The 21,541-nt window shown below is 58.5% G+C and overlaps 1 protein-coding gene across 1 annotated transcript in view; it reads right to left on the bottom strand.

The window, feature by feature from the left end:
• The window catches only part of CFAP46 (cilia and flagella associated protein 46), a gene marked incomplete at its 5' end in the record, with an annotated part of 91,481 nt that overhangs the window by 64,735 nt on the left and 5,205 nt on the right, over window positions 1–21,541 (bottom strand). The window contains 7 exons of the mRNA XM_080823705.1: window positions 65–188; window positions 1,240–1,360; window positions 1,449–1,677; window positions 4,969–5,159; window positions 6,258–6,356; window positions 17,097–17,196; window positions 21,299–21,409. Of these exons, the coding sequence (XP_080679831.1) occupies window positions 65–188; window positions 1,240–1,360; window positions 1,449–1,677; window positions 4,969–5,159; window positions 6,258–6,356; window positions 17,097–17,196; window positions 21,299–21,409 (975 nt within the window). The remainder of the gene's footprint in view (window positions 1–64; window positions 189–1,239; window positions 1,361–1,448; window positions 1,678–4,968; window positions 5,160–6,257; window positions 6,357–17,096; window positions 17,197–21,298; window positions 21,410–21,541) is intronic.

Genomic DNA, 21,541 nt, shown 5'->3' with positions numbered 1-21,541 from the left:
CCCCACAGATGCGTCCCGACAGCCCAGCCCAGCCGGCGCCCAGGGCCCGCGTCGTATCACCCACCTCTCCTTGTCGTTCTCGTTCCCCAGACGCCGCAGGTGCCCGGCGGCTTTGTCCACGCTGACCATGTGGTGCCGCGCCTTCGCAAACAGGTAGGTGAACCGGCCCCTGACTTTCCCCGTGGACACTGAGGGTAGACGTGGAGATGCCAGGCTCACATCGCAATGTTCGGGGACCACAGGACTGGGAGGAGCTGTGTCTCTGTCCTGGGGACCCTGCGCCGTGAGCACAGCCACCGTGCCCAGCAGCCTGGGCTCCGCGGTCTGGGGGACTCTCCCTCACACCGGCCCCTGCCCAACAACCCCCCCAACCCCGCGGTCTGCTGGGTGGCGGACAGGACCCAGTGGCACAGGGCGTGTGCACGTGCTGCCCCTCACAGCCGACACGCCAGCCACCACTGGCAGCCGGCCCTAGGAGCCCCTTGAAGGCCTCACCAGCCTGGGTCATGGGGCCCTCTCCAGCTGGGTCACTGGCAGGGCGGCAGCACGCTGGCTCATCGGAGCTGTCAGGACCGCCAACACAGCCCCACACTTGCCGGGGCAACATGGAAACCCAAGGTGGCACCACCAGGCCCCGGAGAAGCCTGAGGCCGACAGAGCAGTCCTCTCGCCAGTGCCGGGGCATGCCGGCCCGGGGCGGGGGGCAGAGCCTTGGGTGGGCTCCCCAGAAAGGTACGATGAAGCCCTAACCCCAAGACCCTAGTGGCCTTATTTGTGTCTTTACAGGGGCAATCGAATTAAAATGAGATCGTGAGGACCGGCCCTAATCTGTTACGACAGAGGTCCTTAAAGGGAGGAGCTCCGGAGCCAGAGAAGCAGGTACAGAGGGCAGGTGGTATGAAGACCCGGAGAAGACTGCCGTCTGCACGCCAAAGGGGGCTGAAGCCACCCTCCCCCCGGCCTCGGGGGAGCTCCTGTGCCTGCTGACCCCTCCCCAGGAGCCCTGGCCTCCAGTGCACGATGGTCAGTCCTGCCGTGAAGACGGTCCTGGGGGACAGCGGCCGAGCTGAGACCCAAACGGCACGCATGTCAAGGCCTGGATGGGCGGGTTCAGACCTTGCGCGGGGCGCAGCCTGGTCCCCACGTGCTGGGCTGGGGGGTCAGCCTGCGGACGGCAGGAGGCTCAGGGCAGATCCTGAGCAGAAACATGCTGGGCTCCAGGGGTGAGGCAGCGCGTACCTTTGGCCTCATTCTCGCTGTCGAGCACAATCTGGAAGGTGTCAGGGGCCAGGGCCAGGCCCGCGTTCACCAGGAGAGCTCGCTTCTTCCTGACGCTGTCTTTGGGGACAGCCTTCTTCGCCTGCAGCGGGAAGACACGGTGTGACGGGCTATCACATCGCCTAAACGGACCCTGTCCCTGGGCAGCCCCACGGAGCCCGGGTCGGCACCTGCTCAATGGCCAGGATGGCCTTGTCCTCAGCACGCTCCGGGGACTGGTAGAGCATGGTGCACAGGCGCAGCCGGTTCAAGGCCCTGGTGAGCTCGTCCTGGTAGAGGCCGAGGCTGTCGAGGAGCACGGCCTTCTGCAGGTGCTGGATGGCCGGCTCCAGCCGGTCCTCGTCCTCCTCAATGTGCGCCATCTCCATGTGGACTTGGCAGCGGAGCGGGACCATGAGGCTGGGGAGGACGGCACGGTGTGACGCAGGCCTGGGCGCGCCGACCGGCCGTGAGACCCCCGAGCCGGGGCTTCCCAGCGGGCTTCGGCTCCTGCCGGCTTTGCCTGGAGGCCTCGTTCGGGGACAAGCAGGGAGGCCCCTGCAGGGCAGCTGCAGCGCCTGGGCTCTGGGGCCGAGGAGCAGCGGGTCATCGGACGGGGAACCACACAGTGGGACCCGCTGGGTAGGGGCTCAGCAGACACGGGAGGCTCGCGACGCTGCCGCCACCGCCTCCGGTCGTCGGAACCGTCCCACCTGCGTGCCCGCTGCTGCCTGCTGCCCACGACAGGAGCCCGCTCTTTGCCCCCCGGGATGGGGCCCTGCTCTGGTCTCGGCAGCTCAGGGACACCCCCCGAGGGCCCTGCCCCCGCCTGGCTGCTGCTCTGGCTGCTGCCTCTGCCGGTGTCTGCACGTGTCACGGAAGTGTCCCCGGAGCTTTTCCATCCACAAGAGGCAGAGACCTACATCACAGCCACCGCCCTGGGACACCAGCATCAACAGATCCGACAGACTCGGCCAAACACAAGCTCTGTAGGACCCGTGAGCTGACTGAGCACGGACAGAGGTGTCGATGCCGTGTGACACGGCTGTGACCCTGGGGACGCGGATGCAAGGAATGCCTGTGGCTTCACCCACGTCCGTGAGGGGTCCCCGGCTGGTGCCAGACTGAGGTCCCTGCTCGTCGTCAGGGAACCAGGTTCTGCAGGCCCTGCCCAGGATGCGCCACAGTTTGGGGCGGGCCCTGCCCTGAATCGTGTTCCTCTGGGCAGCGGGAACCCGGACCCCACAGCGGGAGACCCGTCCAGGGCTGGCTGAGCCGAGGCGCGGACTGAGGCAAGCCGACAGCACACGCACAGCACGGGGGGCTACGCAGAGGGACAGTCAGGGACAGTCTGGCAGAGCACGGGGCCACGGAGCCCAGGAGGTGCCATCGCAGTGCAGCCGGGGCAGCTGCAGCCACAGGCGGGACGGGGTGAGGGGCTCCGCGGGGCCGGAGACTGGACGTGTAGCAGCCTGCGCGTCCCCAGCTGCAGGTAACTCAGCGAGAAAGATCGCTTCTCCGGGCAAGACGGCAGAAGGCAGAGCCTGGTGGCACATCCCCCCAGTGTCCGGCACACAAGCACCACGAGACGCGCGAGGAAAGGGGGAAAATGTGACCCACAGTCCAGATACGGCAAGGGCCAGGCATTGGGTTTCAGAGAAATCCTTCAATGCAGATATTAAAATGCAAATATAAATGTATTTTTAAAACCTGAAGGAAGACGACATTAAGGACGGACTCTCGGGAGAGGAGAACCCGCGGGAACCGAGACAGCAGAGCTCGGAACCGGAACCTGCGAAGTTGGAAAGCTCCTGTCTGTGCTCACAGCAGGCTGGAAACGAGCCAGCCACAGCCTAGACACCATGCATCGGAGGGACAGACTGAACTAGATCTTTCAAAGCAGAGGCTTGGGACTTGGGGGCTGTGTCCAGGGCACGTGCGAAGCTCGAGTCCCAGGAGGCAGAGAGAGAGGACGAACGGTAACAGCTAATACTTCCTGGCGAGAGGCCCGGTCCCGTGTCCTCGCATCTCAGCAGACCCAACGAGGAGCATTAAAGGCTCCAGGGGTACCGCGGTCAGAACTCTGAAAACAGAGAGGAGCAGAGGGACGTATGGCGAATGGCCCGAGCCCACTGAAAACAGTGCACATTTTTATCAGGAATCCGGACGGCCAGAAGAACTAGAACAGCCTCTTCAAGGTGTTTAAAGAAGAAAAATACCTGCAAACCCAGAATCCGACAGGCAGCGACGACAGTGTTCAAAGATGAGAGTGAGGTAAAGTCATTTCAGATCAACAAGGGCGCGTCGCCAGCAGGGAGGTCTTCGGTTTGAAACAAAGCAGGTGGGAACCAGGATGTGTAGGAAGGAAAGAGCCAGTGGGGTCAGCGAAGCAGGTAAACATGAGAAACTAGTTTTCCTCTGTAATTTTCTTAAAACCAACCAAGCAAACAAACAAACAAATCCACGGGCTGTGAGACCAGATGGCAGCTCCGCGAGGAGAGGGAGATCTGTTTATACGTGAGCCACACCGCACTGCGTCCAGACGTGGAACCCACGAGCACGACAGCGCAAAGGCAGCGGGTGCAGGGAGCGGGGAGGAGCGCCGCAGAGCTCTACCGTCAGGACGTGGGGAGGGGTGCGCGAGGGGCCCACACGGACCTTGCTGCCTGAGGACCTGTATTACGGGCCCTCGAGCAGCCCTCCGCCCTGGGAGGAGGGTGGAGAAACGAGCCGGCGGAGGAAGTGGAGCGGAATTCTAAAAATTAACCTCAAGGAAGGCAGGGAAGGAGCAGCCAGAAGCCGAAGGGACGAGCAGGAAGAAATGAGGTCAAGACAAGCTCAATGCGGCACCAAACACAGAGGGGCTAGAGCTCCCGGCTCCACAGATGGTCCCAGTAGATGAGAGGAGGATGGGTGGATGCTGCCCACCAGACGCCTCAGAGCCTCAAACAGCATCTCCCACCCCTCTTCTCCCTGCTTTACTATCTTCCCAGCACTTAACACAGCCGGCCTGCCGAAAGAGTGGCGGTGCAGGTGTGGGTGCAGGTATAGACAGAGGTGCAGGTGGGGGTGCAGGTGTGGGTGCAGGTGCAGATGTGGGTGCAGATGTGGGTCCAGGTGCAGGTGGGGGTGCAGGTGCAGGTGCTCGGCTGTACACCCTCACAGCACATCTCTAGGGCCTACTGTTGTGCCTGGCCCAGGATAGGTGCTCAGCAAGTGTGTGACGAATGTGTCCAACCCAGTGCGGACAGAAGACTTGGAGTCCCGCACCTCAGCACTGACCCGTTAGTGTCCAGACACCGGCTGATGCCCCTGGTGTCATGGCCAGCAGGCACCGCACCGTGGCTGTGGCAGGCTCCTCCATCAGAGCCCGTAGAGCAGAGACAACAGCGCGCTGGCACTGGTCTGCGGAGGAGGTCGGACCCGCCCCGAATCCTGCCGTCGGCGCGTGGCCGCAGGCAGTCAGAGCCTCGGTGCCGGGATGCGGGCTGGCCCTAACTTTATGTCAGCCAGTGGGGAGGGCCACCCTGTCCTGTCCAGGGCACGCTCGTGACCCCATCACCACCGGCCAAGCCCTTCCCGATGCAGGCAGAGTTTCCTGCTGGCACCACTTTTTGGGGACAGGAGTAGGACCTCAGCTCCCTCCCGGTGTTGAGGGGTCCGCCCCAGGCCTCCCTGCGCGAGCACCCCCCTCTTGGGGGCACAGACTACCTGTCCGCCTTCTCTAGGACGTCGGCGACGTTGCTCAGCGGCTTCCGCAGTTGGCGCCGCAGGCCGTGCTGCAGCAGAGGGAGACACGTGTTCCACTGCGTGGCGCACACCACGTGGATGAGCCCGGGCTCGCCCAGGCGCACGGCTCGCTGCAGGGCCACGTCGAGTCTCTGCACTATGCTCCGCTGCATCTGCACGAGACACACGGGCCGCCTGTGCAGACGGGAGGCGAATCCCGCGCCCACCCAGGGAGCTGCAGGCTCGGGGGGCTGCGCGGGCCGGGGCCTGGTGTCTGCGTCTGTCTCCGGCCGGGGCCGCTCCTGCAAGGGGCTGGTTGTCTGTTAGACACTCCCCTAGAGGGCCTGGAATGGGCCCTGCACGCCCGCGCGGCGCTTCTCTCGCACGAGCTGCTTCCGTCCGAGGGTGCGTGTTTCTTGGGCCGCTACAGTGACCTTGTGGCCTGCGGCCGGCTCTGTCTTCGACCCAGAGACCATCTCCTCTGTCCTGTGCTACATGTGCCCTTCCCACCAGACAGGCTCCGGTCTCACATCTGAGGACGTGGGGAACCGGCTTCCTCAGAGCCCCCTGGGGCTGCCCGCCGATCGGAAGCTTGGTCCCATGGCCTCTGGCTGCTGGCAGCCTCGGGGCCTCCCCTCACTCTGCCTCCCGAGCTGGCAGCCGACGCGCCCTGACCGGTGTCAGCAGGCAGCAGCAGAGGGACTGAGCCTGACACAGCCGCCCGCTGCAGCCCCTCTCGGGCCACCCGTGCTGCTGCAGCCCGCGATCAGACGTGGGGCCAGGGTGCTCGGGAAACCATGCCCGATGCCGCCCCCCGATGCCGCCCTGGTCAGGCTTCTGCCAGGTGCCAGGTGAGCTCAGGGCTAGAGGAGCCCCATGAGCAAGTCCAAGAGGAACGTGGACGTCCGCCAGGCGGCAGGGAAGGCGCGGAGCCTGCTGCAGGTGCGGAGGACGGAGCCCCACGGCCGGCTGCTGCTCTCTGGCCCGAAGGCTCTCTGGGGCGCCCCGGGCACACCCCAGGAGCTCCCGCCTCAGCCCCGCTAGCCACCACTGCTCGGTGCCAACCGCTTGCTTTTCATTTTAAGCTGCACAATTCTCATTACCGAGTGGTCCAAAACAACCTCTGGATTCCTCTCCTGGCCGGGGCTGCCGGTCCAAACCTACTGCGTTAAACAGCAGATGTCCTTGTGTCCCCGTCGCCCGAGGGGCCGGCAGCTTCCGGGAAACGCACAAAACTGCTGAGTGATGCCGCCTCCTGTTCAGGGATTTACCTCAACGGCCGCTCGGACATAGACTTTAAGTTTACTTTCGAGACTTAAAGCTTCTAGTTCACACTCCAGGCACTCGATTTCAATCAGCTTCCCAGGATCCTGTGGGACACACACAGTTTCCGCATATACAGGAGGTTTTTAAAGGAAGCAATCACACACGTTCATTAACCTCAAAGACCATTTTAAAATACTACTAACGGGGGCGCCTGGGTGGCTCAGCGGGTTAAAGCCTCTGCCTTCGGCTCAGGTCATGATCCCAGGGTCCTGGGATCGAGCCCCGCATCGGGCTCTCTGCTCAGCAGGGAGCCTGCTTCCTCCTCTCTCTGCCTGCCTCTCTGCCTACTTGTGATTTCTGTCTGTCAAATAAATAAAAAAAAAATAAAATCTTTAAAAAAAAATAAAATAAAATAAAATACTACTAACGTACTAGGTAGAAATTCAACAACAAAAACAAGAGAATACAAAGACATATAACAAAAACTTTAAATATTCCCCCAAAACGCAAAGCTTTCTTTTTTTTTTTTAAGCTTTTATTTATTTATTTGACAGACAGAGACACAGCGAGAGAGGGAACACAAGAAGGGGGAGTGGGAGAGGGAGAAGCAGGCTTCGATGCGGGACTCGATCCCAGGACCCTGAGACCATGACCTGAGCTGAAGGGAAAGGCTTAACGACTGAGCCACCCAGGCGCCCCCAAAATGCAAAGCTTTAAGTGAGAAAGCAAACAACATTTTTGATACCTTTTTAATCATGGGGGAAAAAAAGAGAATTTCACTGGACATTGAGTTTTTACATAATTACACCAACTTCGGATAAACTCTGACAACACTTGGCAAACACGTTTTCTTTCACTTACTCCCTGACGGGGTTGGGATGAGAGCACCCTGCTTGGCAGGGGCAGAGGCGTGGGCAGTAAGAACCCAGGATTTGTCTCGCGGGCCTCACTTTGCTTCTACGAAACTGCTAAGCTTTTCCAAAGGCGCTGTGCCATTCCGCATTCCCGCTGGCCGGAGAGCTGTGGCGTCCCCACATCCTCTCCCACACTGAGTGTGGTCGGTCTGTGCGTGCAGCCATGTAGGACGTGTGCCGCCGTGAGTTAGTCCAGAATGCACACGGGTCTCCACCTCGGCTCCCCGCACAGCGCTCCTGAAACGCTCGTGATGCTCTAAGTGTTAGAGCACTGGGGGGCATCTTTCCTTCCGAAGACTGGGGGCTGGTCCCACAAAGGCCAAGCCTTGATGACAAGCTTGGGGCTCTCAGCCCCACCCCACCCTCCAGAAACGCATCACTAATTGGATCGTGCCTACGTGAGGAAACCCGCATAAAATCCCAATAGTACAGGGTCCAGGGAGCCTCCAGGTTGGCAAACACGTCCACATGCCGGGAGGGTGGCCCACCCGGCTCCACGGGGACAGAAGCTCCTGCCCTTGCTCGGGACCCTCCCTGAACTCGCCCCCCACGTCTCTATCCGGCCGCTCATCTGCACCTTTATTGTGTAATAAATTGGTAAACGTGTTTCCCTGAGTTCTGTGAGTTGCTCTGGAAAACTGATCAAACCCAAGGAGGGGGTTGTGGGAGCCCCTCATTTGTAGACCAAAAGGACAGAAGTTGGGGGTACCTTGGGGGCCTTGTACTCGCCATTGGCACCAAAGTCGGGGAGCAGTTCTGTGGGACTGAGTCCTTCAGCTTGGGATCTGGTGCCGTCCCCAGGGAGAGCATGAGAATTGTCTAGAACGGGAGGACACGCAGCAGGTGTCTCGGAGACTCGGGGTGCGGGAAGTGCCCCGCTCGGTGGGAGAGCGGAGAGGGGCTGAGGATGGGGAAACCAGCGCTTCTCGGGGAGCCCGTTCCTCGGTCCGTCCACGGTCGTCACTGGGGAAAGTGCCCGGAGCTTCCCATTTTCTTTTTTCTTTTTTTCTCTTCTGGTTGTTTTCTGGAGCACTGAGAGCTCCCTGCACGTCCCGGCGCGCAGCCCCTGGTCAGACCGGGACTCGCGGGCACCCTCACTCAGGACCTACTTGGTATTTCATTTTCTCAACAGTATCAAAGAACAAAGACTCTTCATTGTAACAACATGTATCAATTTCTTGTACGAATTATGCTCTTGACGTCAAATCTAAGAAGTCCTTGCCTGACCCCAAATCACAGAGATTCGCTGTTGCTGCTCTGAAGTTGTCCCCCGACTCTCACGTCTCTCGTTGGGTCTCGTGTCCGCGTCCGGCGGGAAGTGGGGGCCGGCGCGCTCGTTTGTTCGCTTGCGGTTCCGGCTCGGACGCTCACCTGCTCCAGCACCATCCGTTGAAGGGACAACTTCTTCACCCACCGAACGCCGTCACGCCTCTGTCCAAAGCCAACCGGCCGTGCGTTCGCGGGTCTAACGCTGGTCTCGTCCCGTGGACGTCGCGTCCTTCAGGCCAGCGCCACTGCGGCCGACGCGGGCGCCTTCGCCGTCCCCCCGCGGGCGAGGCAGCGGCCGTCCTCGACGCCCTCCTGCAGTTCCAGCGCTGCGCGTGGCGATCTTGGTGCCGTCGCACCTCCGCACACGTCTTGTGACCCGCGTGCCCGTCCCTGGAGCTCTCCTGCTGGGCCCCTGCTTGGGACGGCGCCAGCGCCGCCGTCCGACCTGGACAGAGTCTGGGGATTCACATCGATATCGTCCCTCTAAACAGCCAATGACCTTTTGAGGAGATTTAAGTATTTGTCGAGTCCCTCACTCCTGCTCCCTGGTGGCCCTTCCCGGGCCCCTCCCTGTTTCCCGCAGACCCGGACTCCCCTCCCGCGCCACTTTCTTCCACATGAAGAGCTTCCCCTACGCTCCCTGTAGTCTGAGTCAGACTCTTTCAGAGTTTGTATATTTTAATAAATATTTAGCTCTTTTTTAAAATTTTAAATATTTTTTAAAAATTCATTTGAGAGTGAGAGAGCATGAGCCTTCAGAAGGAGAGGGAGAAGCAGACTTCCCCACCGAGCAGGGAGCCGGACGAGGGGCTCGATCCCAGGACCTGGGCTAAGGCAGACGTTTCCCTGACTGAGCCCCACAGGCGCCCCTTACATCTGGTTTTTAAAGATACTTTCCGAGCGTAGATTTTTAGGCAGATAGTTTTTCTGTTTTTCATATTTTAAAGATGTTGATCTTACATGTCTTGGCTTGCATCGTTTCCAACAGAAAGTTAGCCGCCGTTCCTACCAGGGCTCCTTAGTACCCAGTGTTCCCCCCCTTTAAAGAAGACCACGTTTGGAATTCGGACCCACCGTCTCTCCGCGTCCTTTCCTCTCCGCCCGTCTCTCTCCTCTCCCTGGGGACTCCGATCATGCACACGTTAGTCCGCCCAAAGTCGCCCCACGACGCGCGGGAGCTCGATTCTTTCCGTGTTTCTCCCCTGCTTCGCGCTGGTAGTGCTCATCTTCTCCTCTGAAATGTCAGTTCTGCTTTATTTTTTAAAAATTTTTATTGAGGTATAATTGACAAATCTGTATATGTGGAGTGTAGATGTGGTGATTTGAGATATGTATACATTAGGATTTTATTACCGTAATGAGATAAATTAACAAATCAATCACTTCACACATTTTGTTTTATTTTTTCCTTTTGGCGAGAAGGCCTAAGCTCTACTCTTCGGGCAACTTTCCAATATCCAGCACAGCGTTATTAGCCATAGTCATCGAGCTGTACACTAGCACCTCCAAACTCATCCACCTTACAAGTCAGTGCCCCGTGACTCCTCCTCCCTGCACGCCAGGCCCTTGCGAGGCCCATCTTACTCTGTTTCTCCGTCTGGCTTCTTTCACTTGGCACGACACCTCTAGACGCGTGCACGTGGTCACAAACGGCAGGATTGCCTCTGTGTGCCGTGTGGTGTGCGTGGTGTGGGTGCGCGCGCACGTATACGCGCACACACACGTTTTCTTTATCCACTCGCCCGCTGGCGCTCGGGTTGTCTCCCTGTCATGGCTATCGTGACTAGCGCTCCCACGAGCACAGAGCACAGACAGCTCGTCCAGGGACTGATTTCACGTCCCTCGGGCATATTCCCAGGGGCAGGATCGCTGGGTCTACCACAGTCTGTTTTTGAGTTTCTGAGGAACGTCCCCGCTGTTTCCCATAACGGCTGTACCACTTCACTCTCCCACCTCAAGTGTACGAGGGTTTCCTTTTCTCCACATCCTCGGGCATCCGAAGGGGGGTGGGAGGCAACACCTGTTACCGCCTGTGTCTTTGCTGACGGCCACTCTAACGGCTGTGAGGGGACACCACGGCTTCCATTTTAGCCCCTGACGGTGGGTGACGGTAACTTCCTTTTCACGTACTGCTCGGCCAGCTGGGTCTCTTCTTTGAGACAGCGTTGACTCGGGTCGTTAGCTCGTTTCATTCACTAGGGTACTCGGGGTTTTGCTACTGAGGTACATGAGCTCCTTGTCTAGTTCAGGTGCCAACCCCCCCTCAGACACTAGGTCGGCAAGGGCTTCCCTCCTATGCCATACGTTGCCGCTCCCCTGCCGACCGTTTCCTTTGCTGTGCAGAAGCTCCATGTGATGTGGTCCCTCTTGTTTACTTTTGCTTTCATTGTCAAAGTCAAAACATCGCCAAGACCCACGTCAAGAAGTTTCTTCCCTATGTACGCGTACGGGAGACGTTGAATGGTTTCAGGTCTTGAGGGTCTTTGATCCTTCTCAAGTCGGTTTTCGCGAGTGCCGTAACGTGGGGTCCAGCTGCGCTCCTCTGCACGAGGTCACCCAGCTTCCCCAGTGTGTGCTGCCAGTGCTTGGCCAAAGCCCAGTTGACATCAGGCCTGTGCGCTGACCTCTGGGCTCCCGATTCTCTCCCGCTGCTCTACGCCTCTATTTCTAAGCCGTACCCCGTCTTCCCAGCCACTACGGTCTTTAACGGGGAGATGAAGGAGCGGGAGGCCTGCAGCTCCGTTCTTCGTTCTCAAGAGTGTTGCGGCTCTTCAGTGCGTCCACAGATCTCCCACAAGTTTTAAGATTTCTTTTTAATCTTTTGTGAGCAAGGCCATTGGAATCTTGATAGAGATTGCACTGAATCTGCAGGTGGTTTGGGGTAGTATAGACATTTGAACAATTTTAATTCTTCCGATGCATAAACATTGAACATCTTTCCATTTATTTGTGTCTCCCTCAATGTCTCCGACCCACACCGTGCGGTTCTCGGTGCACAGGTCTCTCACGTCCTCGGTTTAACTTACTCCAGAGCAGTTCGGTGTGTGTGATGCTGTCGTAGGCGGGTTGCTTTCTCAGTTTCTCTTTCGGATAGTTAGTTTTAGTGTACAGAAACAACAGATTTCTGTTGATTGTGAATGTTCTAACTTTAGTGAATTTGCTCATTAGTTCTGACAGTTTCTAAAAGTTTCCCTTTTAGCTTTTCACCACAGAGTACCATGTGAGTGGTGGGCTGGTCGCAGGCGACCTTTGTGGAGACAACATCACTTCTGCGTCCAATTTGTTGAGCGTCGTATCACGAAAGGATGTCGAATTTTGACAAATGCTTTCTTGCGTGTACTGAGATTATCATGTGGTTTTTACCCTTCTTTACATTAAGGCGCCACATTTACTGGATCCACCTGCGCCGACCCATCCTTGCACCCTCGGGATAAGTCACACCCGCTCGGGGCACGTGATCTCCATGACGTGCTGAGTCTGGTGCTGAGTCTGGTGCTGAGTCTGAGTTTGCCTCCATGTCCATCAGGGATACCGGCCCGCACCTTCCTTCTCTCGTAGCGTCTCTTTCTGGCTGCTCTATCAGAGCAGTGGTGGCCTTAAAAGTGATCAGGGGAGTGTTCCTTTCTCTTCCGTTTTTTGGGGGTTTGTTTGTTTTTGTTTTTTTGAAGACTTGGTAAAGGATTGGCATCAGTTCTTTAATGTCTGGTGTAACTCCCTAGTGAAGTCCTCTGGTCCTGGGCATTTCTTTGTCGCGGGATTTTTTTAACCAGCTCAGGGGCTTGCTAGCTGTCAGCCCATTCAGAGTCGTGACACGCGGTTCCGTCTCGGTAGGTCTGTGTCTCCGGGAACGGACCCCACAGGTTATCGTCTCGTCAGGGTGCAGCTGCTCCCAGCGCCGTCCTACGACCTTTCATGTCTCCAGGGCGTCGGCGGTACCGTCTCTGCTTCCACTCCTGGTTTCGTGTGAGTCGTCTCTGTTCTGTGTGCGTCTATGAAGCCCGTCAGGTCTGGAGGGCAGCTCGGGCCGCAGGTCCCCAGTCATGTTCTGGGTGGGTCACGGGTCCCTGGGGAAGGCGAAGCCTGCAGACCCTGCGGTTACCGGGTCACCGTGTACTTCTGCTCCCAGGTGTGTTCAGACCCGCTCACGCCCTCGGGTGCTCCGACGCACGCACGATGGTCCTGGCCTTGTGATGGGCGACGTTTCTCACCAGAGAACGATTCTCTGTCCCGTTACGTTTCGCCCCGACTTCGGGTACGTGTAGCGGCACCTGCTCGCGTCCCGAAGTGGCCTCCTGTGGGCAGCGGACAGCCAGGCGGTCTCCGACCTGCAGTGCACTCAGCACCCCGGCTCTTCGGGGCAGAAGTCGGTCCTTCCTCCGCATCGTCGCGGTGAGCAGGAAACGACTCATCACTGTCGTCTTCCTTTCCGGCTGTTCCGTCGTCTCCTTTGGTGACACGCGAGTCCCCACTGCAGCTCCCGCCCTCTCTCACCCGCGTGCACCGCGGGCAGCCGAAGCTTCCGGAAAACACCCCCCCCCCCCCACGGCGAGCGTGCGCTGCGGGCCCAACCTCCTGCAGCCTCACAAACCCCCCTGCACGGCATGTTTCTCACGGCACAATGTACAATTTTAACATCTCGTGCCCGTTACGCAATCATTGCGGCGCGACATCCTGAGCGACTCTGTCTTCCAGACCGCACGGGCCGAGGCTCCCGCCGCCCCTTCCGACGCGCGTCCGTCCCCCCCACTCCCCGCGCGCTTCTGCTGGCAAGTTCCTCCGGCTAACCCACGTCCTTTCCCTTCCCGGGGAGAACTCTGCAGCGTTTCCTCTGGCGGCGATGCACTCGCTCCGCCCCCGTCTCTCTCCCTCCTTCGCGGCTGGCGGACAGCTTCGCTGGCCAGCACACTCCTGCCCGGCAGCTGCTTCCTTCCGCGCTTTGAATGTGTCACCCGGTCCCTTCCTGGCCTGCGAGGCCTCTGCTGACAAACCCTCCGACGGCCTCATGGCGACTCCCTTGTACGGATCAGTGTGTTTCTCCTGCTGCTTTCAAAACTCCTTTATAGTAATAATACCTCGTACAACAAACCATCTGGCGCTTTTATCGTAAGATCCTTTGGTGCAGTCTTCGCTGGGTTCAATCTCTACGGGACGCGTGAGCCTCGTGCCCTTGGACAACCACCTCTTCTCCAGACTTGGGGAATTTTCAACCGTTGTTTTTTTAAACCTGTTTGCTTGCCCCTTCCTCTCCCCTTGCCTTCTGGGACCCCCGGGACGCGCACTGTTTTGTTGCCTCCCATAATTCCCGTCGGCTTTCTATACTGTTTCATTCCTTCTGGAAAATTTCAAGTGACCTTTCAGTTTACAAATTCTTTTTTCTGCTTGATCAAGCCCCGACCGAAGCTCCCCACTACGCTTCTCGCTTCATTCACTGTATTTATTCTTCAGCTCCAGGATTTCTACTCGATCGGGTTTTTTAAGTAATTTTCACCACCACGGAACTTCTCATCTTGTTCCCATGTTTTTCCTGATTTCCTTGTGTCTCTGTGTTCTCTCGTAGCTGAGCTTCCTGGAAACAATCACTTTGAATTCTCGCAATTCACAAACCTCCGTTTCTTCGGAGTACCTTACTGGAAAATTGTTGTGTCCCTTCGGTGGTGTTGTGTTTCCTTGTTGTGTGTGTGTGTGTGTGTGTGTGTTGTAGCCTTGTGTTGAGGTCTGTGCATCTGATGAAGTCGTCTCTTTTCCAGGCGGTACAGTCCAGTTCCGGGGGGAGAGACCCTCCCCTGTGGGGCAGGATGAGAACGCCCGCCAGCCGGGGAGACGTGGCCGGCAGCTCTAGTGCGGGGAACGCCCCGTGTCATCGTCCCCACGCGGCTCCGCCAGTCGAGGTCAGCCTCAGCAGACACGGTAGGATTCCTCAACAGTCAAGGCTGCTGCTCTCCAGTTCCAGGGTCTGTTGGGGTCCTTGGTAGCAAAGGCTGCTGGGGACCTCCTGATCCCCTCTTCTCCCACAGGGGAGGTTGCAGCCATGGGGAGCTCTTCGGGCACAAGGGCTGGGTTGCAAGCACTCTAGCAGCGCCGGCCCTGACCCTGGCCCACAGCGGTTCTGGGTTCCCGGGCACCTGCTGCTGACATAAACAACACTGTGGTTACGTGGGTGTGTGTGGCGGCCAGGCAGCCAGGACCTAGATCGAACTGCTTTAAATTCCACTCCAGGAACCACTCTCAGCCCTGTGTAACCCCTATAGACTGTTCCCGGTCTCCTGGTCGGTGGCTCCCTCGCCGGCGTGCGCAGGTCCCACATGCACGGGCACGAGTTGGATCTCAGCTGAAGACTCGAAGGGGGAGCCCCCGGGGCTGTCCGGAGCTCTCCTCTTGTGCGGCTCGCTGCTCCCTGGCGCTCTGTCCTGTGAACCGGGGCTGCTCTGTCCTCTGGGCGACCCAGTGCTCCGCAGCTCAGCTACTGCCTCGGGCTTCGCCCTCGCTCCCCTCCGTGCCGAGCTGCAGCGTCCGCAGGCATAAGCTCATGGTAAGACCCGGCGGCATTTGTTCCCACCTCTCGAGTTTCGCCTGCCTTCACTCTCCACCGTTCAGTCTCTTGAAGATTTTTGTCTCATATTTTGTTTGGCGTTTTTAGTTGTTTCAGACTTGGGGACATTTTACTCCAATTTGGCCAGAAAAAAAGTTCACTTCTTTCACGATGTCACTTTCATATTCTTTCCCCCTTTTAAGAAAAGGTTCCCGCTCTTCTGAGCTATCATAAAATGACGCGGTTGTCTTTGTTTACCGTCCCCTCGGGAGGATGGTGAACTATCAGGCACTGCCGCTCCGTCTGGAGACCCAGCTCTGCCCCACAGTTGTCTCCCGTCTCCACTACGCCTCTGCCCTCTTGCTTGGGGTTGACCCGCACTGACCCCCTGGGAGTGACCCAGCACTTGCACTTCCCAACCACATGGCCCATCCCTGCAGGGAGACCCTATGAAGGAAGAGCTGACAAACCCTGAAAACCTGAACACGCCCACTTCAGAGAGACCGTAATGACCTTCACATCCGCTCACCTGGTCAACAAAATTTGCCGAGCACCTCCTGAGTGCCAGACCTTATGCTGGGAAGGGGGTCACAGCAGCAAACAGGTCAGACAGGTCCCTGTCCTCCAAGAGATTGGGTCCTCACAGGGAAAATGGACAATCACCAAGTGACACATAAACGTCACCATCATGCATAAAGGTCAAGATGTAATAACGTGACTAACAACTTACCAGAAAAATAGCATGATTCCAAACCTAGATGAACCGATACCCGTGCGAAAGGACAAACGTACGATGTAAAACCGAGATACTCATATTTGTAGGAAGAGACTTAACACGTTTCTCAGCACACAGATGAAAACGAGCGTGGTTGTAAAAATCCGAACCAAATAACGCCGAGGCTGTTTAATGGATACGTACAGAATCCTTCATTTAAACAATGAAGACGTCCTCTCCAAGTCCGTCAGAATATGTACAAACTCCAAGAACAAGAAATACTGAGTACGTCGCAAAGGGCCAGTGAGGAGAGAGGGCTGTGGTCCCAGAGGCGCGATTCACGGGCCGTCTGCACTGGAGCTCCGCGTTTAAGAAAGAAGCGGGCCTAGGCGTTTCCACGGGTACCACGGGCCACGCAGCAGCACTGCCCTGGGGTTCGGCCCTCTCATGGGAGGTCGCTGTCTGCGGGTGGCCTGAGCAGGGGGAGACCCCAGTGCTAAGGCTGGGCCACTGTGTGTGGAAACAGAAGCGTGGGACGGCTCCGTAAAGAGCTCTGAAGTCCTTCAAAAATGCACCTCCGCCGGCTCCGGCCCCTGCGCTTTCTGGCCGCGCTGCCGTCCAGCCGCAGTGGCGCGCAGCCCCGCCGCGCGTCCCACCCGCCCAGCCGGCAGTGCCGTCCAAGTACCGCCGACCGTCGCGGTCCGAGGGACGTTTTCCTTCCCTTTTCAGAACAATTTCCAGACCAACAGAACCACAAACGTGACTGCTCTCCCGTCTGCTGAACTGTCTCGTGACCCGCACCGCGGAGGGGACACTGCGCTAGGGCTGTATTTGGAGGCAAACGTCGGAGAAGCAGCCGAGATCTGAGACTCACGGGGACTCTGGGACTAAACACGGCAGGTGCTCAGGGGAAAGGGCGGGAAGCGACGGAGCTGGAATGGCCCCAGCGTCCGGGCGTTGGAGGCAGTATTTTAATACGTATTTTTAAATCTTGGAAGTGCAATTCCCGAGTACTTTCATGTCCATGGACTGACTTCAGGAAAAAAACCTAAGTGCGGGTAAAAGCTTTAGGTACAAAATGCTGATTTCAGCCCTTTCTGTGAAAGCAAAGGAACGGGATTTAAGCGTCCAGTCATGGGGCTGGCAACAGGGTGTGGGTCGGGAACACGACGAGACACCGGGCAGCCCCTCAGGTGAGTCGTGGGGCAGCCGGCGGCGACATGGGCCGCGACCTCAAGGGCGGCGAGATTGAGGGCACGAGCCGCACCCTCTCACGGGGTGGGGGGGGTGAGGCTGCACCCCTGCACGACCCGTGCCTCTTCACCGCCACACCCCTGCTGCGGGCTTCGGACCCGTCTCCCCCTCCCCCTGCCCCTCCCGAGCACGCGCCGCTCGCGCACAGCCGCCCGCCGCTTACTCTGCTGTCGACACTCTGCAGGTCGGAGAGGCAGGCGGAGGCGATCTCCTCGCACTTCAAGGCCAGAGAGAGACGAGCCAGTTCGAAGAGCAGGAGGCTTCTGGGAGTGAGGAAACAGAGGAGCCCCGCGTCGGTTCGGGCGTCGGGGGGCACGGCCGCGCGCTCCTCTACCCGGCGGGGAGCGGCGGTCGCTGGTTAACCCCTCGCGGGAGATAAACACCAAACAGACCTCCTTCCGCCACCGTCCCCAAGCCCGGCCCCCGCCAGGCCCTGACGCCACACTTGGCGGAAATGAAGAGCTCTGTCCGCTCAGGGAACGGCTCCTCCTCCTGGGCCCTCGGACGGGTACAAGCACAGGGAAGGGGACAGGGACAAGCAGCCCCGCACGGCCATCAGCACCCCGGTGTCACTGTCTGACTCAAAAGAGCTGCGGGAGCAACACAGGGGAACAGACATGAACTTCCTGCCTCAAAGCCTCTTCCTCCGGCCACGGGACACGCGTCCGGAGGCGCCGCGGGCCCAGGTCTCCGCAGAAAGCGGCCGGTCGATGCTAACGTCCTCCGGGAGTGCAAAGGACCCGTGACGGCCGGGGCAACTTGGGGAACGAGCTGGAGACCAGATGGCGTGATCTGAGACTAGCGTAAGACCGCAGGAGTCCAGGCCTGGAGCAGGACGGGCCCGGGTCCCCCGCCTTGACCTGACATCCCGGCCCAGACGGTTCTTCGCTGGGTGCGGGAGACCCACCCTGCACCCCCAGGACCCTCAGCAGCACCCCTGGCTGCCAGCCACCAGACGCCAGGAGCAGCCCCCCGCCGCGGCCCCCAGCGGCCTCCAGACGTGCCAAACGTCCCCTGGGACAACCGGTGCCCCCTTCTGCCCTTTGCTAGCGAACCACCGCAGTCTTACCCAGGACCCCAAGTGGATCGTCTGCTGTAATAACCGAGCCCGGTGTCGCCACCCTCCTCCCCTGCGTTCCCGCTGTCCCGGCCCGCCGCCGCCTTCACCTACTCAGCCCCTGGAGCCCCAAGGGCCCCGGCAGGCCTCGCCTCCTAACATCCGGCCCCTCGGCGCTCCCGGACCTCTGCCCCCCTGGACCCACTGCACAGGTTAAGAGGGAGAACCCGAAAAGGTACAAATCTCGGAGTTTTCGTCCTTTTTAGTTTTAAACAGAACATTTTTCCCGCCCAGAATTCTGGGCCCAGAAGCCCGGGTGGGAGGCGGTCGGCCGAGCCCCTCCCTCAGAGCCGGAGCCGCAGGCTGTCAGACAAGGAACGACCCCAAGCGAACACACAGAAGGCAGCGGCAGCCGGTGGGACAGGAGCCCAGCCCGCACGGGACGCGCCCTCTCCTCCAGGCCCGAGAGCACCCCTGGAGAAGGCCGACGGTGCGGGAAGCCGAGGAAACTCAGCTGTCCGTGTCAGAAGCCGGGCGCAGCCCCTCTGGCCACTCACGGGGAAAGCAGACGTTCCTGGGAAAGGAAAGCCAGAGCGACACCGAGGACTGTCTTCAGACCCGGAGGGTGGGAGGGCCCTGCTGGGTGCGGAGGGCGAGGTGGGGACACAGGGCCGAGGCTGGCTCGCGCTCGGGGGAAGCGCACGGCCCTGGGCTTCTGGGGGACCCAGATCAGCCTCGACTCACGGGGCCGCTGGGGAAGGACTCCGCGACAGGCCCAGGACTGGATAAATGTGAGTTCAAATTAGTCTCATATTAAATAAAACATTTCTGTACATCAAAAATTAATGTTGAAAACCTAAAAGGTACACGAACTGGGACAAGGGATAAATACGCGGGAGCTGGAGGGCTCAACCTTTAAAACAGAAAAAGCTTCTGTGAGTCAGTAATGAAATGGTTTACACCCTTATTAAAAAAACGTGTACAGGAAACTAAGAAAGGGGGAAAATGCCAGGAAACACAGGACAAAAGAGGGCGGGGTGGGAGCGGTGGCACGCCCCCTCCTCCGACTCGCCCTGAGGCCACCAGAGAGGTCAGGGCCAGGGTCTTCACAGGTGGGCTCCACATGGCTTTTGCAGCATGTCTCGAGTACCCCCGAGTCCCATTTCTAGAAACTTCCTGGAGCTGCCCATATCCGTAGCGAGACCGCAGGGGAGGGCCCAGCTGTAACACAGTAGGCCGGAGGGGACGCGGCAGTGGTGCAGACACGTGCCACGCGTGTGCACGGCCTCTCGTAACCCAAAGTGCTCTGGCTGACCCCCCCAGAGGGCCTGAAAACCCATGTGAAGAACTTAGCTGCAGACAGTCTGTGATATAGGAACAGGCTCACGATTTCTACGGGGAAAGTAGGTTAAAAACCTAGATGTTAATGCTTGAAGTACACATTGGTCCATTTCCAAACTCCTTACAATGATTGCATATTCAATTTGAAATAAGAGAAAAATGATGGAATCCACCCATTTAAAGATTTATTTATTTCAGAGAGCGTGAGCACGGGGTGGGGCACAGGGAGAAAAAGTCACGAATGGACTTTGCACTGAGCGGGAAAAAGTCACGAATGGACTTTGCACTGAGCGGGAAGCCCAGCGAGGGGCTCGACCTCACAGCCCTGACATTGTGACCTGAGCCGAAACCAAGAGTCCGATGTTTAACCAACTGCGTCCCCAGGCACCGCAGTGATAAAAATAATTTTAAAAGTACGTATAGACACCACCCCTGGTCTATTAAATCTATGTAAATCCAAGAGCCGTGGAGGAGCCCCTCCAGAAGTGACAACACGGACAGGAGACATCTGGGGCCCCTTTCATCCAATCGACCACAGGCGGCCTCCAGAGGCCCGGGGATCCGGCTCCCTGGTGCTGACAGCCTGTGTGACCCCGTCCCTCTAGGAGAGCACAGCGTGGCGCCTGGCCACGTCCCACACAATTCTGACTCCCCGTGCGCGGGTCAGTGGTCCCCAGCTGGCTCCGGCAGAGCCCCCCACGCCCCGCCGACCCCCGGATGGCAGCTGCGCCTGGATGCCCGTCCTGCAGGCAGCGTGAGACAACGAGCGCGCGTCGTACGGTGCCGGCTCTGGGGTAACTTGTGACGCGGCGATTGGTATCACACCCCCTAGACGAGTTTTCGGAGGCAGCAGCGATGGGCTACCAGCCGCTCATTGGCTTAAACAACAGAATTCCATCTCGTACAGTTTGGGAGGCCAGGAGCCTGAGGTCCAGGGCAAGACCCGTCCCGCTCTGCCAGCTTCTGCCGGTCACCAGCGGCCTTGTGCTCATCGGCTTGTAGCTACAACGCTCCAACCTCTGCCTCCAGCGTCACCTGGCCTTCTGCCCCATGAGCATCTGCACCCCAGACCTCCCTCTCCTTACGAGGACACAAGCCACCCATTAGGGACCACCCCAATCCAGGATGACCCCACCCGAGCCTGATGACCTCTGTAAAAACCCTGTTTCCAAATAAAATCAGGTTCACCAGAAGCAACGGTTGGGACTTGAATAGGTCTTTTTGGGGGACACAATTCCACCCATAACACCCCAAAATTAACGAATGAGTGACAGAGTGAAAAAATACACAAATAATGATTACAGACCATGGCCCCAACGTTTCGTGTGTTGGGAGTGTGGAGAAGTGGATGAGACGATCACTGAGAACTCAAAAGGTGGCCGTTCGGAGGCCCGCCCCCACGGCGGAGCAGCACGCCGCCTGGTCATCGGGGCCCACAGATGGGACCAGAGCAGGGAGGTCATTTCAGCCCCCACCCCAGCAGGGTAGGGCTGGTGCTTTTTCCTCTGAGTCAGCACTCGGAGCATGTGACAGGACAGCGCCCACCCGGGAAGCCCGCCCGTCATCCCTGCGGGACACACCAGAGCCGCACTCCCGCTCCTCCCGACAGCCGCCGGCGCAGCCCTCCGCTCCCGGGAACCCAGTCCGGGACGTCTGCAAAGCCAACGGCGCCAGGGGACGGAGGAAGACGCAGGACTGAAAAGCGAAGTCGTTGGGCAGAGGAGTCCGGCCGCTGACACGTTTCACTGCTGCTCAGAAAGCTGTGAGATGTTTCAATACCTTGAAACGCACCTATGCTGGGAAGCTAAATTTGATTTTAAGAGTACGGCATGAAGTTACACATCCCAAATGCTCCCCAGACAGCGCAAACCTCGAGGCCAGAACAAAGAGCAGACTCTCCGCCGGGGCTGACCTTGCTACCGCGCGATGACCACGTGGACCTGACGGCGCAAAAACGCGACACTTACTTCTCCTCTCGGACCGCAGGGGAGCGCTGGTGATCGTAAGAACTTAAATGCCCGTACGTCTTCTTCAGAACTGCGTGCGCGTCTCCAGGTAACTCATTCCTATCCAATTTCCTAGAATTTATTCAAACGTTAAATAAAACTAAAGTATCATGTCAGATTTGTTCCAGTTAACCTAAGAGAGACACCAAGTCTAGGAACCCGTGTTTCCCACTGATCAGAGGCCTTAAAAAGCCTTCCTCCCTC

The sequence above is a fragment of the Martes martes genome (assembly GCF_963455335.1).
Source record: "Martes martes genome assembly, chromosome: 14".
NCBI classification, from domain to species: Eukaryota; Metazoa; Chordata; class Mammalia; order Carnivora; family Mustelidae; genus Martes; species Martes martes.
The sequence above is the reverse complement of the archived record's forward strand: the minus strand, read 5'-3'. Positions and strand labels throughout refer to the sequence as shown.